At 42.0% G+C, this 13,356-nt stretch overlaps 2 protein-coding genes across 2 annotated transcripts; both read left to right on the forward strand.

Annotated features, from left to right (window-relative positions):
- Positions 1 to 235: 235 nt before the first annotated feature.
- Positions 236 to 6,218, forward strand: asb10 (ankyrin repeat and SOCS box containing 10). Its single transcript, XM_038964362.1, has 7 exons — positions 236 to 587; positions 2,252 to 2,519; positions 3,695 to 3,920; positions 4,063 to 4,245; positions 4,388 to 4,483; positions 5,826 to 5,939; positions 6,033 to 6,218. Exons 1-7 carry the CDS (start codon positions 236 to 238, stop codon positions 6,216 to 6,218), a joined length of 1,425 nt encoding a protein of 474 aa, XP_038820290.1.
- A 3,667-nt stretch (positions 6,219 to 9,885) lies between these two features.
- On the forward strand, positions 9,886 to 11,381 carry LOC120019817 (homeobox protein GBX-1-like). The gene is made up of 2 exons (XM_038963229.1): positions 9,886 to 10,333; positions 10,867 to 11,381. The coding sequence occupies exons 1-2, from the start codon at positions 9,886 to 9,888 to the stop codon at positions 11,379 to 11,381; spliced, it is 963 nt and encodes a 320-aa protein (XP_038819157.1).
- Positions 11,382 to 13,356: the final 1,975 nt, after the last annotated feature.

Below are 13,356 nucleotides of genomic sequence, written 5' to 3' on the forward strand. Positions count from 1 at the left end.
ACGCCACTGAATGGCTGGGAGGCAGAGAGTAGGCACGAGACAGACACACAGAGACAAAGAGAGAGACATAGAAATACTGAAAGAGTCAGTCAGAAAAAGAGACAGAAACATAGGACAGAGACAGGCCGAGAGAGACACATAGAAAGAACAATTTCAACCAGATCTTTGACTACCCTCACACACCGTGGTTCTCTTATCCTGAGCGAGAAGCCAACCAGTCAGCCAATCGTCCAACATGTCGGGAGGAGGCAGTTTCGTCTTCACCCCCATGGCCCTGCGCTCCCTCCAGCGGGACGAGGACATGCTGGAGAGAGACAAGTACAAGAAGCAGCTAGCCAGCCACCAGCTCAACGGCTACATGCTGAAGAAAGAGGCCAGGGACAGGGTAGGCCCTGCACCTACGAGGTCCTGCACCTATGTTAGACCCCCAGCTGTGTGCCACGACCTGGTCATCCAGAACGCAATCTATACTGGGGATGCGGACGCTGTGCAGCGCTTCTTCCCCAGGGGCGTCACGTCGAACCTCATCATCGAGCCCCAGGGAGGGGACATGCGCTGGGTGGCCAGGGGGGAAGGTAAGCAACATGGTCTTATTAGAACAAGGGGTTCCCAAAATGTTTTGCTTTGTGACTCACCAATTGAGGTGTCTTTTGAGTCGAGACCCACCATAAGGCTAAGCGGTGAAAAAACATTCACAGACCAAAGAATAAGTCAAACGTAAATGAATAACACCGTCTTCCTCAAAACATTACATTTGAGTAGGGCTTCTTGTGACCAGTTGTAAGAAATGGACGGTATAATTCTGGAATGATTCGTAACACATTTTTCTGGATCAAAAAGGGGCTTAAGCGGTGGGCGTGACAGGTGGCGTGGTAACGGGCGCGGTCGGTAGTCTGCGTGGTAGTCTGCGTGGCTGAACTGGCACCCTCAACCCACAGTTTGGAAACCACTGTATTAGAATATGTCAAAAATAAATAAATAATACATTTAACGATTGTAGTTATATGTCACACACCGTGACAGATGACTTATATGTCACTATTATGACATATGTCTGAGGTAATTGCAGAGATTAATGTATATAATCAGTGGTAATGGAACTGGCATCATGGTGATAATTACTTTGTCTCCAAGCTCTAGACTTGAGACAGTGATTGTTGATGAGGTGTTTTCTTTGTCTCCATTGAAACGAACACAAAACCCTTTTGTACCAATGCCAAATGGTATATATTTTCCTGATGGACACTTTCAAAAGCCCATAAGCCAACCATCATACCTTTGGATAAATCCCTTGCCCTGCTTGTAATCCTGCGATCATTAGCAACCATGGCAGTATCAAATTATTATTTATATACATTATTTATAGATACAGTCCACCACTTACTTCAAAAACATTCCAGCAGGAAGCCATCGTATTAGTCATGTGCTTGATTTTCCATCCACACACCTGTCCAATGTTATTCTCTTGTGGCTAGGTGGTCAGTCACAAACATTGCAACTGTGTGTTCTTGTCTGTAAGCAGTTCCATTGTCCAGTCTAAGGGGTTTGGTAGCATGAAAGTGATTGAGCATGAGTGAGCTTGTTACATGTGACACAGAAGTAATTTGGCTGCTGCGCCACCCGGCAGTAGCTGCAGGGTTTTATGGGCCATCCAAAATATCACATAACACCATTACCGACGTGCCTCCCCGAAATAGCCCCCTGTGGACAAACAAGCTTCAGAACAGCACAACATTTACCTCAGGAGAGAGAAACCGCCATTACTGCTACAAAGAAAAAACTAACAAAATCGGACCAGTCAGTTGTTACTCTTATTACCACTTGAGCGCAGACTCAACCTGCATTGCATAAATGCCTCCAAAGCGCTACCGCAATGATGTGATTGCTACGGCCCAGGCCAAAGGTTATGTTCTTCAATTCTGGAACTGTCTTTTGGTGGGGGATGACCTGACCCTTATTAGCATCATGGACGAACCTGAGTGTGAAGAACTCATCGATGCCATCTATGACACTAGCAACATTGAGGAGTGGAAGAACTTCAGGCACCACTATAGAACCCTGAGTAGGTCAATGGCTTTGTTTGAAATAACCTGTTCACAGGGGGTTCATTAGCTACCAAAAGGAACAAAACAGCGAGGGACTACCTGGACTTGTCCAATAACAAATGCTTGTTTTTCTTTTCCATTGCAAGACATTTTAAAACGTTTTTAGTTGCATGCCTTAAGGACACGACCCTGTTCTTCTTCTCCAGGACTGTGGTCTCTGACCTATGAGCAGCAGCTGACAACCCCACTCCACATTACAGCAGGCCGGGGGTTTGTTGAATGCCTGAGGCACCTGCTGCAGCGCGGGGCCAGCATAGACCTGGCCCCTGGGGGCACCACTGCCCTCCATGAGGCCTGCCAGAATGGCCAGCCCCAGTGTGTAAAATTGCTGCTGTCCCATGGTGCCAACTCCAACGCTCTCAGTGAAGATGGGCTCATGCCCTTGCACGTGTGCACCAGTCCTGAGTCCCTAGTGTAAGTACTGTACCAACCAATGTTATTGCTCTAAGACATGGCTGGGTTAGGGTTAGGATTGTGGTTAAGGGTTAGGGTTTAACCGGGATGTGAACATGAAGCTAGAGTTAGGGTTGTAGTTCAGGGTTAGGGTTTAACCGGGATGTGAACATGAAGCTAGGGTTAGGGTTGTGGTTCAGGGTTAGGGTTTAACCGGGATGTGAACATGAAGCTAGGGTTAGGGTTGTGGTTAGGGTTAGGGTTTAACTGGGAGGTGAACATGAAGCTAGGGTTAGGGTTGTGGTTCAGGGTTAGGGTTTAACCGGGATGTGAACATGAAGCTAGGGTTAGGGTTGTGGTTCAGGGTATGTTTAGGGTTGAATCCGGCATATGGACATGAAAATAGGTTTAGGATTAGGGTTGTGGTTGAGGCTTGGGCTAGGGTTGAACCAGGATGTGGACATGAAGCTAGGGTTAGGGTAATGGTCAGGGTAAAGGTTGAACCAGGATGTGGACATGAAGCTAGGGTTAGGGTAATGGCCAGGGTAAAGGTTGAACCAGGATGTGGACATGAAGCTAGGGTTAGGGTAATGGCCAGGGTAAAGGTTGAACCAGGATGTGGACATGAAGCTAGGGTTAGGGTAATGGCCAGGGTAAAGGTTTAACCAGGATGTGGACATGAAGGTAGGGTTAGGGTAATGGCCAGGGTAAAGGTTGAACCAGGATCTGGACATGAAGCTAGGGTTAGGGTTGAGGCTAGGGTTAGGGTTGAACCAGGATGTGGACATGAAGCTAGGGTTAGGGTAATGGCCAGGGTAAAGGTTGAACCAGGATGTGGACATGAAGCTAGGGTTAGGGTAATGGCCAGGGTAAAGGTTGAACCAGGATGTGGACATAAAGCTAGGGTTAGGGTAATGGCCAGGGTAAAGGTTGAACCAGGATGTGGACATGAAGCTAGGGTCAGGGTAAAGGTTGAACCAGGATGTGGACATGAAGCTAGGGTTAGGGTAATGGCCAGGGTAAAGGTTGAACCAGGATGTGGACATGAAGCTAGGGTTAGGGTAATGGCCAGGGTAAAGGTTGAACCAGGATCTGGACATGAAGCTGGGTCAAGGTAATAGGGATCAAAATTAATATTATGACATTCATTTTCAATTCTATTTCCCAATGGCCCTTCTCTGTAACTGGATGTACAGGTGCGCCAAACACCTGCTCCAGTTTGGCGCTGCAATCAACGGGCGGAGCCTCAACGAGGATAACACGCCGTTACATGTGGCGGCACAGAACGGGCTCCCGGGTCACACGGAGCTGTACCTGCACTACGGCGCCGCCCTGGAGAAGCGGAATGACGATGGTCTCACGCCACTCAACGCCGCTTGCTCACAACCACAGGAGAAGGACGATCTGGAACGCTACACCAAGGTGTGTGAGTAACTTAATTAATTGTTGTGTTATTTGTTTAATGTTGTCATTTGGGGTTAGTAATATTCAGTACAGCTTGGTCTGGCTCGCCTTGGTTCGGCTCTGTAGTGTGTACAGCCCTTCTGTGTGTCCTATCCTCCAGGTATGTCAGCTGCTGCTGACGGCGGGAGCTGACGTCAACACAGAGGACCAGGACAAACAGTCCCCGCTCCACATGGCCTGTAAGAACGTCAACCCGGACGTGGTGGATCATCTTCTGGCCCACGGAGCCTGCGTCAACACCATGTGTTACAGTGGAAACGCCCCCATGCAAAACGTCCTCAAGGTGTTTTTTAAAATTTTATTTCTTTGACTTTGACATATAAAAACACAATTCAACCACACACGTAGATACACTGCATTTAACATGATTGGGGATAAAACAGGAAAACTTGTTTCCAACTTATTTCCATTGTGATCCTCTGAAGGTGGTGGCCTACAAGGCGGAGCACAAGCCAGAGAGGGTAGTCCGCTCTCTGCTCAACCACGGCTCCATCAGGGTGTGGCCTGGAGCACTGCCCGAGGTAGGAGCCAGAAGTGGCCACTACTATAAGCGCAAAAAGCAACTGCTTAGGGCCTTGTAATCTTTTCTTATTAATTATATTCATATTATTTAGTGAAGAGCACAGGCACTAGGGAAGGAATAGTGTTTAATGTTAGGAGTAGGAGTAAAAAAAAAGATGTGAAGAACCTGGCAATACATCTTGAACATGTTTTGTATTGTGTAATCTTGCTGTGCATTCAATCAGTCATTCAAGTGTTCATGATTGTGTATACTGTACATTTATGCAGAAATCACCTGCGGTTAAACAGATTGGTTCATGTTTCATAAAAGTGTAATTAAATTAAAACATCAGCATTCAATTGTTGTTGATGTAGACAGCCAATGATATAACTGTAACAGGATGAACAGTTGAGAAGGAACAGATGAAGTATGAACACTAAAACAGTTCACTGAATTCTTTCTTTCTCTCCTCAACATGAAATAATGTTCTCACTGTGAGAAACGGAAACTACCTCTACTCAATGAACCAGACCTGGGTTCGAATAATATTAGATATCATTTGAAATACTTGATTGTGCTTGCCTGTTGAAACGATGGAACCAATTCAAAAGTCCCGTGCAAACCTTGCCCACCTGGCACTCAAGGCAGGCTAAAGCAACCGCTTAAAAGTATTTGAAAGATTGCAAAGAGTATTTGAACCCAGGTCTGCTACTATTCACTGAACCCACCACGTGCTCTGGAACAAAATGCCTGACTCCTAATTAGGGAATGTTAATAGGAGATTAATTAGCACTAATTGCATAATTTCCAGTAAACCCCCAGAGGGTAGACCAATCTGTTCATCTCACCAAGTGTTTAATTACTTTAGTTTATTTCTTATATTCTATTGATGAGTCATAAGTCACAACCTCCTAAATCCAACATTTTTCATTTTTGTTTCTTAGGAGATCACAAAAATGAGAATTGGTTAAAAAATATAAAAAATGTATGCAGGCAGTTGTTCCCATTGTAATTATACCATTGGGAATATTTAATTTGCACCTGGAAGGGTAAGGTTTTAGGCTAGAAAATAGGCTAGAAAAATGATAAGCTATTGTTTATTTCCTTAACATGACCAGGTATCCATAACCATGGCTGTGTTTACAGAGGCAGCCCAATTCTGATCTTTTGTCCACTAATTGTTCCTCTTACCAATCAGATCAGATGTTTTCACATCAGATCTTTTTCAAAGCTTATCTGATTGGTCTAATGGCCAATTAGTGAAAGAAATATATCAGAATTGAACTGCTTGTGCAAACGGAGCCCATCTGGTTTCTAGTTTTAAGCAACGTGGTATTCAGGATACATTGATGTATTTTCAGGTGCTAAAGTATTGCTGTGTCTCCCCACGCACCATTGAGGTTCTTCTGAATGCCTACGACCGCCTCAAGGTCACAGATGACTGGGTGGAGGCTGTTTCACCTGAGATGTTTAAGGTAAGTTTCTAGAATCATAGTGATTCTATGGTATTCCATGCTGATATAATATGACTCTAACTGTCTGAGTGTTTTGTCTATCTCTCCCTCCAGGAACACAAGGGGTTCTATGAATCCGTCTTCTCCCTGCAGCAGACCCCTCGCTCCCTACAGCACCTGGCTCGATGGAAGTTCAGGAACTACCTAGACGGGCGCGTACACAAGGTGGTGCCACAGCTAGACCTGCCCACCTTCATCAGAAACTTCCTGCTGCTGGAGTTCAGAGACTATGTCCACTGAGTCAGAGATAGAGCCAGGATGTATATAAGCCCTAAACACTAAATATATGGTGATACATGGTATGATATGGTTAGAATGCCCAGCAATATAGAGCTCTGTATTGTATTTACACTCAGGACAAACACTAGGAATTCAGTCTGTCTGTGACAATATTAGTTTTTGCAGAGTGACACAGAAGGAGGATCATCTTCATAGACCTACAGGTGGTGGTACTACAGTAAGTACTACCACTCCTGGATCTATTATCCTCGAGATTGCAGTGTGAGTAGTGTTCAGTAAATGGATACCATTATCTACAACAACATATGACAAAACACGTTTTAGACATAATTGGTGTCTCTACAATTGATTGTATTAATTGTATTACTATTTTCGTTGACAATTAAAATGTATTTTGCGTTACAGCAGAACCTTGTTAATCTGAGTCACCACAAGGGGGTGCTGTGGTCTTCAAACGACAAATGAGACGTACATTATTGGATGGCTGGCTTCCTTGTGGTTTTTTTTCTATTTTATTTGTTAAAGAAACGTCACGTGTAACCTTTTTTATTAATAGCGCTAGCAATGGCACTGAAATGTACATACGTAAAGTAATCTTACGTTGAAGGAGTACAAGGACATCGTTTACATATTTTGATATTGAGATTTTTTTCCAAATTAATCTGACTTCAGAGAAAAATAGAAGACTATTGTTTGGCTATGCACCTTGTCATGTAATGGAGATTGTCCCACCTAGCTATCTTAAAATGAATGCACAAACTGTAAATCGTTCTGGATAAGAGCGTCTGCTAAATGACAAACAAAAAAATAAAAATAAATGTATGATCAATGTCAATATGATTTTATGGATATATAGTAACTATTTGATAGAGAATTACTACTACTTTTTAAATTAAATAAATCCTAAATGAACAAATGTATGTGATACATGTTTATTGCTTATAACTCCTTTCCTTTATGTCAGAATATTTGTCTGAATATTTGAATTAGGCTAAATTATTAGAAGCCTATTTTATATCACTGGCATTAGACTAGTAATTTTGGAAATGATTCAATTCATTTATAATTCATTTATTAAGAGTTCATGAGAATAGATCTGAGAGACTGTTATGCAAAGACTCTGTGGTTATCTTATATTACAACAAGTTTCAGTCAAATACAACACGTTAGTGATGGACATAAATCATGAATAGACTCTTGAATAAGCAGTAAGCCTTTGTGTTCAAAATTACCAACAAGGTCGATCGATGTTTTTTAATCTAGCAAATAGTGGGATTGACAACAATTTAATGGATAACAAACAAAAAATAATAAAATAACATTAATTTAATATAATGCAACGTAGCTTAGTAGTTTTACATTATTTGTGATTGAATTAAATCACAGAAATGTTGTTGTAAAACCACTTAGGTGACTTAGGCGTTTCCAGTTGATAATTATGTGGTGAGGTCCAGTTGTGTGATTGTATGGGATCGAAAGAAGTAGCGTCCTTTTAAATACCAACCACCCGGCTTGGGGAGAATGACCTGCGTGACAGAGGGTGGTGACACGGAGACAAGATGCTGACTTGGGTAATGAACCTGCCACATTGCGGCTCTTGAACTAGCTACGCTTTTCAATGTGCTTAGCGCACGAGGAGCTATAAGCCACATCAAAAGAAAGTAAACTTGCAACGAAAAATAATACAATTTTGAAATAAATGATATATTAGCAATATGTTAGAACTTGAATAAACATGACATTAAAGCTCCAAGGAAAGTCCATCACCCAGTTGTTATTGTCATATACTATCAACTAGGCTATAACAATATTATTACTATTATAATAGCCTGATAATAAATGTAGCTGATCAAATAAACTTTAGATTCCTGACTCATAAAATAAACCAATAATAAATCCAATGGATATAAATGCAGAAAGTATCACATTTCTGAGAGAAATGTGTTATATCTGTTCAATAGGGTATGGGGAGATTCTGATTGTAGACTATACAATCAGAAGTGAGTCCACTCTAAAAAAGGGAGAGAGGAGCGAGGGAGAGGAAAGCTATCTGGTTTCAATAGATCAAAGGTAGGTGCTGCTGAATGAGTCATTTGCAATTATAAGAATAATTAGCATCCCTTGGCCCTCCATTGCTAATCAGAGTCGGTTGGTGATATGTTTATGTCTTCATGCAATCAGACGGCCAGTTGGAGTGCCAAGCGCGTCCCCAGGACTCAATAGGAGCTAATCATCATCACGGATTGACATTTAAACGGTAAAATTATCTCCGATTAAATCAACACTTAAAAGAAAAGAGAAAAGTGATTTTTCCTCATTACACATTTTGATTTAAATAGAGATTTATAAGCATATAGAAAATTAGTGGCCAAAACCCTGAAAGCGCGCTTTAACGACGCGTAATTGTAGCCTAACTATTCTATATTTTATTGGAAATTCGTTTAGGATGCATTCTCAAATTAGGTATATTTTAAACATGCTAAATGGTTTACATAGACCACTATTTTAATGGTACAGCCATAGCCTCCAACACTTGAATAGCATATTGCATTTTGAATCGAATAAAGTTTAAATGTCTCCAAATGACACTTTTCAAAACTGCGCAGCCTCGTTCAAAAATTGCCGTTGACCTTACATGAATGTATTTAATCCGAATCTAATTTTGCACAGAATATCTCTCTCCAGGGAATAATTGTTACCGCACTTTTCTACGGCCAAACGCATTGTTTTACCCCGGGAGAATTGAAAAGCTTTTCTCTCTCAAGAGAGGAAAAACATCTGCCTCTCCTCCCTCCCCACTCCGATGCCATCCGTCCTAACATTTCAACAAAAGCACCGTTGTTTTATGTCGTACCTTGAATCCAAAGTAATTACTTATCATCAATCAAAATTAATAATAGCTGATTGGGTTGGTGTGGTCAACGATTATAGAAGGGGAAGGGCTGAAGCAGTCTCTCACACCGCTTTCAGTCAATGTGGACTGGGCAAAGGTGGTGGAGGGCTGGGGAGGGGGGCGACCCGTCTATTCGGTATCCACTGGGAAACTATCGCCTCTCAAGGCAACCAAAAAGTCAGAAGCTGAATAAGGAAATGAAGCGTAATTTGAGGAAGATGGATGAGTCCCCAGGGTAACACCCCCTTTCATTCCTCTCTAGCTCTCTCTCGCTCTCTCTGTGTGTGCGTGTGTGTGTGTGTGTGTGTGTGTGTGTGTGTGTGTGTGTGTGTGTGTGTGTGTGTGTGTGTGTGTGTGTGTGTGTGTGTGTGTGTGTGTGTGTGTGTGTGTGTGTGTGTGTGTGAGTGAAAGAGAGAGCGAGCGAGAGAGAGAGAGAGAGAGAGAGAGAGAGAGAGAGAGAGAGAGAGAGAGAGAGAGAGAGAGAGAGAGAGAGAGAGAGATGTGAAGGGAGAGGGAGAGGGAGAGGGGTAGAGCGTGTGTGTTTATGTCTCAGTGTGTGACAAATAGAGGTATAGGGAGTGGGCACAAAACAAGAAAGCGACAGGTCGCAATAAGCTTGAGGACGTTTCAGAGAAGCTGGTTAGTCCACCGGATAATATCAAAGCGAAGGGACATTTAACTTCACTCGACCATCGAATCTAAGGTTTGGCTATTTGTTGAGGGAAAGAAGGAGCGCCTGAGTTTTCGATAAAGATAGTCACAATTTTCTTCGCAATGCAAAGACCGGGCGGCCAAGGGACGGCGTTTTCGATTGACTCCTTGATAGGAACTCCGCAACCTCGCCCGGGACACCTGCTCTACACGGGCTACCCGATGTTTATGCCATACAGACCCTTAATGATTCCTCAATCTTTATCTCATTCACATTTACCATCTGGCATACCTCCTTTGGCGCCGTTGGCATCTTTCGCTGGACGTCTTACCAACACATTCTGTGCGAGTTTGGGACAGGGGATGCCGTCCATGGTGGCTCTCACCACAACACTGCCAAGTTTCTCCGATCCGCCGGATAGTTTCTATCCTCCCCAAGAGCTCCCCGGACCTCGGTTAAGTGCCGACCCTGGAACGAGGAGACAGGAGAGCCCACACTCAGATGATCTCCATGGAAGGGACAAGGGGTCGGATTTACTCAACTTCTCGGAAACTTTTCAAACTATACCAGGTAAGTTCACTGCCTGTTTTCCTGTTATTTCCATACGCTTCCATATTAGGTTGACAAGTTGAGACCTGTTGGGTAAAACGCGCGAGCGGCATCCAAATTAGAAGTTGGATCTGATCTAATTCTCAGAGGTTTACGAAGTCTCCACAAACGCATAGTTTCATAACAAACCACCATTTTGAAATGTGCAATAACTCGAATAGATTAGCCTAACTCAAGTTAGTGAAACACTGTTTTCTAATCTATTTCTTAATCACTAACAATCTTGACTTAGCCTATAGGTAGGCTATGTAATATCACGTTCATTCATAGGGTTGTTATGAATGGTAATAGGCCTACTCATAGCATTTGACAAAAATATAGCAGAAATAAAACTCCAAACAGGCCTATTCCATTTTCATTTTAGAGGCATATGTGGTCTCTGTATTTATAATGTTTACTTGCATTAATTTAACCTACATGTGTGTGGTAAACTTGTATAGGATCAAACTAATTGATTCTAATGTATGTTTTCTTTCTTCTTTTGCACGTTTTAGGTGAGACTAAACTGTACAGCTCAGACGACGAGAAGTTGGACCTCAAATCAGCGGACACAGCTTGCAGTGATAGAGAGGACAGCTCTGCCGTTGACAGCGAAAACGAAAGCGTCTCGGATGGGAACAACTGTGGTGCTTTATCCCAAAAGAGTAAACTAAAACCCGGGTCGCAGGAAGCTCTACCGCCGGGAAGCTCAGTGGGAAAGAGCAGGAGGAGACGAACAGCTTTTACAAGCGAGCAGCTACTTGAACTTGAGAAGGAATTTCATTGTAAAAAGTACCTTTCGCTTACCGAACGCTCTCAAATAGCACACTCACTTAAATTGAGCGAGGTGCAGGTCAAGATTTGGTTCCAGAATCGTAGGGCCAAATGGAAAAGAATCAAAGCTGGCAACGTCAATAACAGGTCTGGAGAGCCCGTGAGAAACCCCAAAATTGTGGTCCCAATCCCAGTGCACGTCAACAGGTTTGCGGTGAGGAGTCAGCACCAACAGATAGAGCAAACAAGGCCATGATGAACTATACTGGCCTAAACTAATTTTGACAAAATAAAGTTATGGGTTGTTAAATGCATGAAGCACAAATACTGGATGACATTTTGTGGTCAACGAGATGACTTTACATCAAGAGACATGTCCTATCAACTGGATAACTAAGGATAATATGTTTTCTCTCCGCAGATTAATTCATTTGTCAAATTAGGCCTATCTCATATTTTATTTATTGTTTTGTTAATTTGTAAATATTATATGTGTCGGGTGACAAAGACATGCACTATGAAATGAGATTGTAAAAATTCTTTTCTAAAATATTTATATCTAGCTAGGGCCTATAAATGTTATGTTTATTATCTGCATGTGCTTTACTCATTCGGTGAAGCTATTTCAAACTTCTCGTATTTGTTACCGTTTTGTTTATCACATGTTGCATGTATCTTACAACGTTTTCATTTTGGTAGGCCACTGTAGGAACTGTATTCGCCAGCTGTTTGTGGAAAAAAAAGATGTGAAGGAAAATAAATAACCAAACAAAGAAATACTGTAAAGTATATTGACTTAATAAATCCATTTATATTAAATGTATATATCTAAATGCATTATTATTGCTGGTTAAGCTATAGTTTTAGAGATGGTGATTTGTGCTGTGTATAGCCTATGTCTGCTCTCAGAAAATGATCAGTGATCTCTCTGTCTATAGAATATATTTGCCTCTCATTCATGAAGTATAATATCACTAGGCTATTACATGACAGTGTATTTTAATAGCGTACTAAAACATTAACTATAACAATAAACAAATACAACAACACCTAATAATACTATAATTGATAATTGATCATAATACCATAAGACTAATTGCAACAATAGTTATGACAATTATAATAATCTGATCAATCTCAAAAGATTTGTTTTGCTTTATAAATTATAAGACATAACGTTACTTAATCAAAATAACAACTCGATTGCAATGCCACTTTATAGGCTTTAATAATCAGATGTTATTGATTTCGAATAGTAAGCTTGTAAATTACAATTCTGTATTGTACACCTGTAATATCTAGCCAGCATTAATCTGAATACATTTTTGCACACTAGGCCTGGGTTAGTTTGCAATGTAATGATACGGTATATTGTAGGTCTTGAAAAAATATTGGCTAAATAAGTGGACGATTTATACTAATATGGATGAATAGGAAATTATATGCAGCTTCACCTATATGCAAAGTCCAGCAGTTCTCCGTATAGGCGTTGATGATAGCCACATTCAAATGAAGGTTCTTATTAAGCAGTCAAGAGAGAATAAAGGGAGAGAACAGGGTTTTGTGACTGGAAGCAGCAGTCATTTATCTCTCTTTAGGGGGCCATGTTGTCTCAAGGTGGAGTGATGGATCCCCATTAGAACGGTCATATTCTACACGTCGTAATGAACTTCAACATCAATCACTGTAAGAGAGGACGAGACCAGACCAGAGAGATTGAACACTGTCTGTGTGTGTGCGCGCGCGCGTGTTGTGTGGACGTGTTTAACTATACTGGTGGGGACCAGAAGTCCCCAGAAGAATAGTAAACAAACCAAAAAATTGGATCAACTGGGGACCTTTTGTTGGTCCCCACAAGGTCAAATGCTATTTCTAGGGGGTTTAGGGTTAGCGTTAGAAATAGTGTTAGGGTTAGAATTAGGTTTAGGGTTAGGGTTAAGGTTTTTGGGTTAAGGTTAGGGTTAGGCTTAAGGTTAGGGTTAGGGTTAGGGGTTAGGGAAAATATGATTTTGAATGTGTCCCCACAAGGTTAGTTGTACAAGACCGTGTGTGTGTGTGTGTGTGTGTGTGTGTGTGTGTGTGTGTGTGTGTGTGTGTGTGTGTGTGTGTGTGTGTGTGTGTGTGTGAGTGTGTGTGTGTGGGTGTGTGTGGGTGTGTGTGTGTGTGTGTGTGTGTGTGTGTGTGTGTGTGTGTGTGTGTGTGTGTGTGTGTGTGTGTGTTATTTATGCCAG

The sequence above is a fragment of the Salvelinus namaycush genome, chromosome 25 (genome assembly GCF_016432855.1).
Source record: "Salvelinus namaycush isolate Seneca chromosome 25, SaNama_1.0, whole genome shotgun sequence".
NCBI classification, from domain to species: Eukaryota; Metazoa; Chordata; class Actinopteri; order Salmoniformes; family Salmonidae; genus Salvelinus; species Salvelinus namaycush.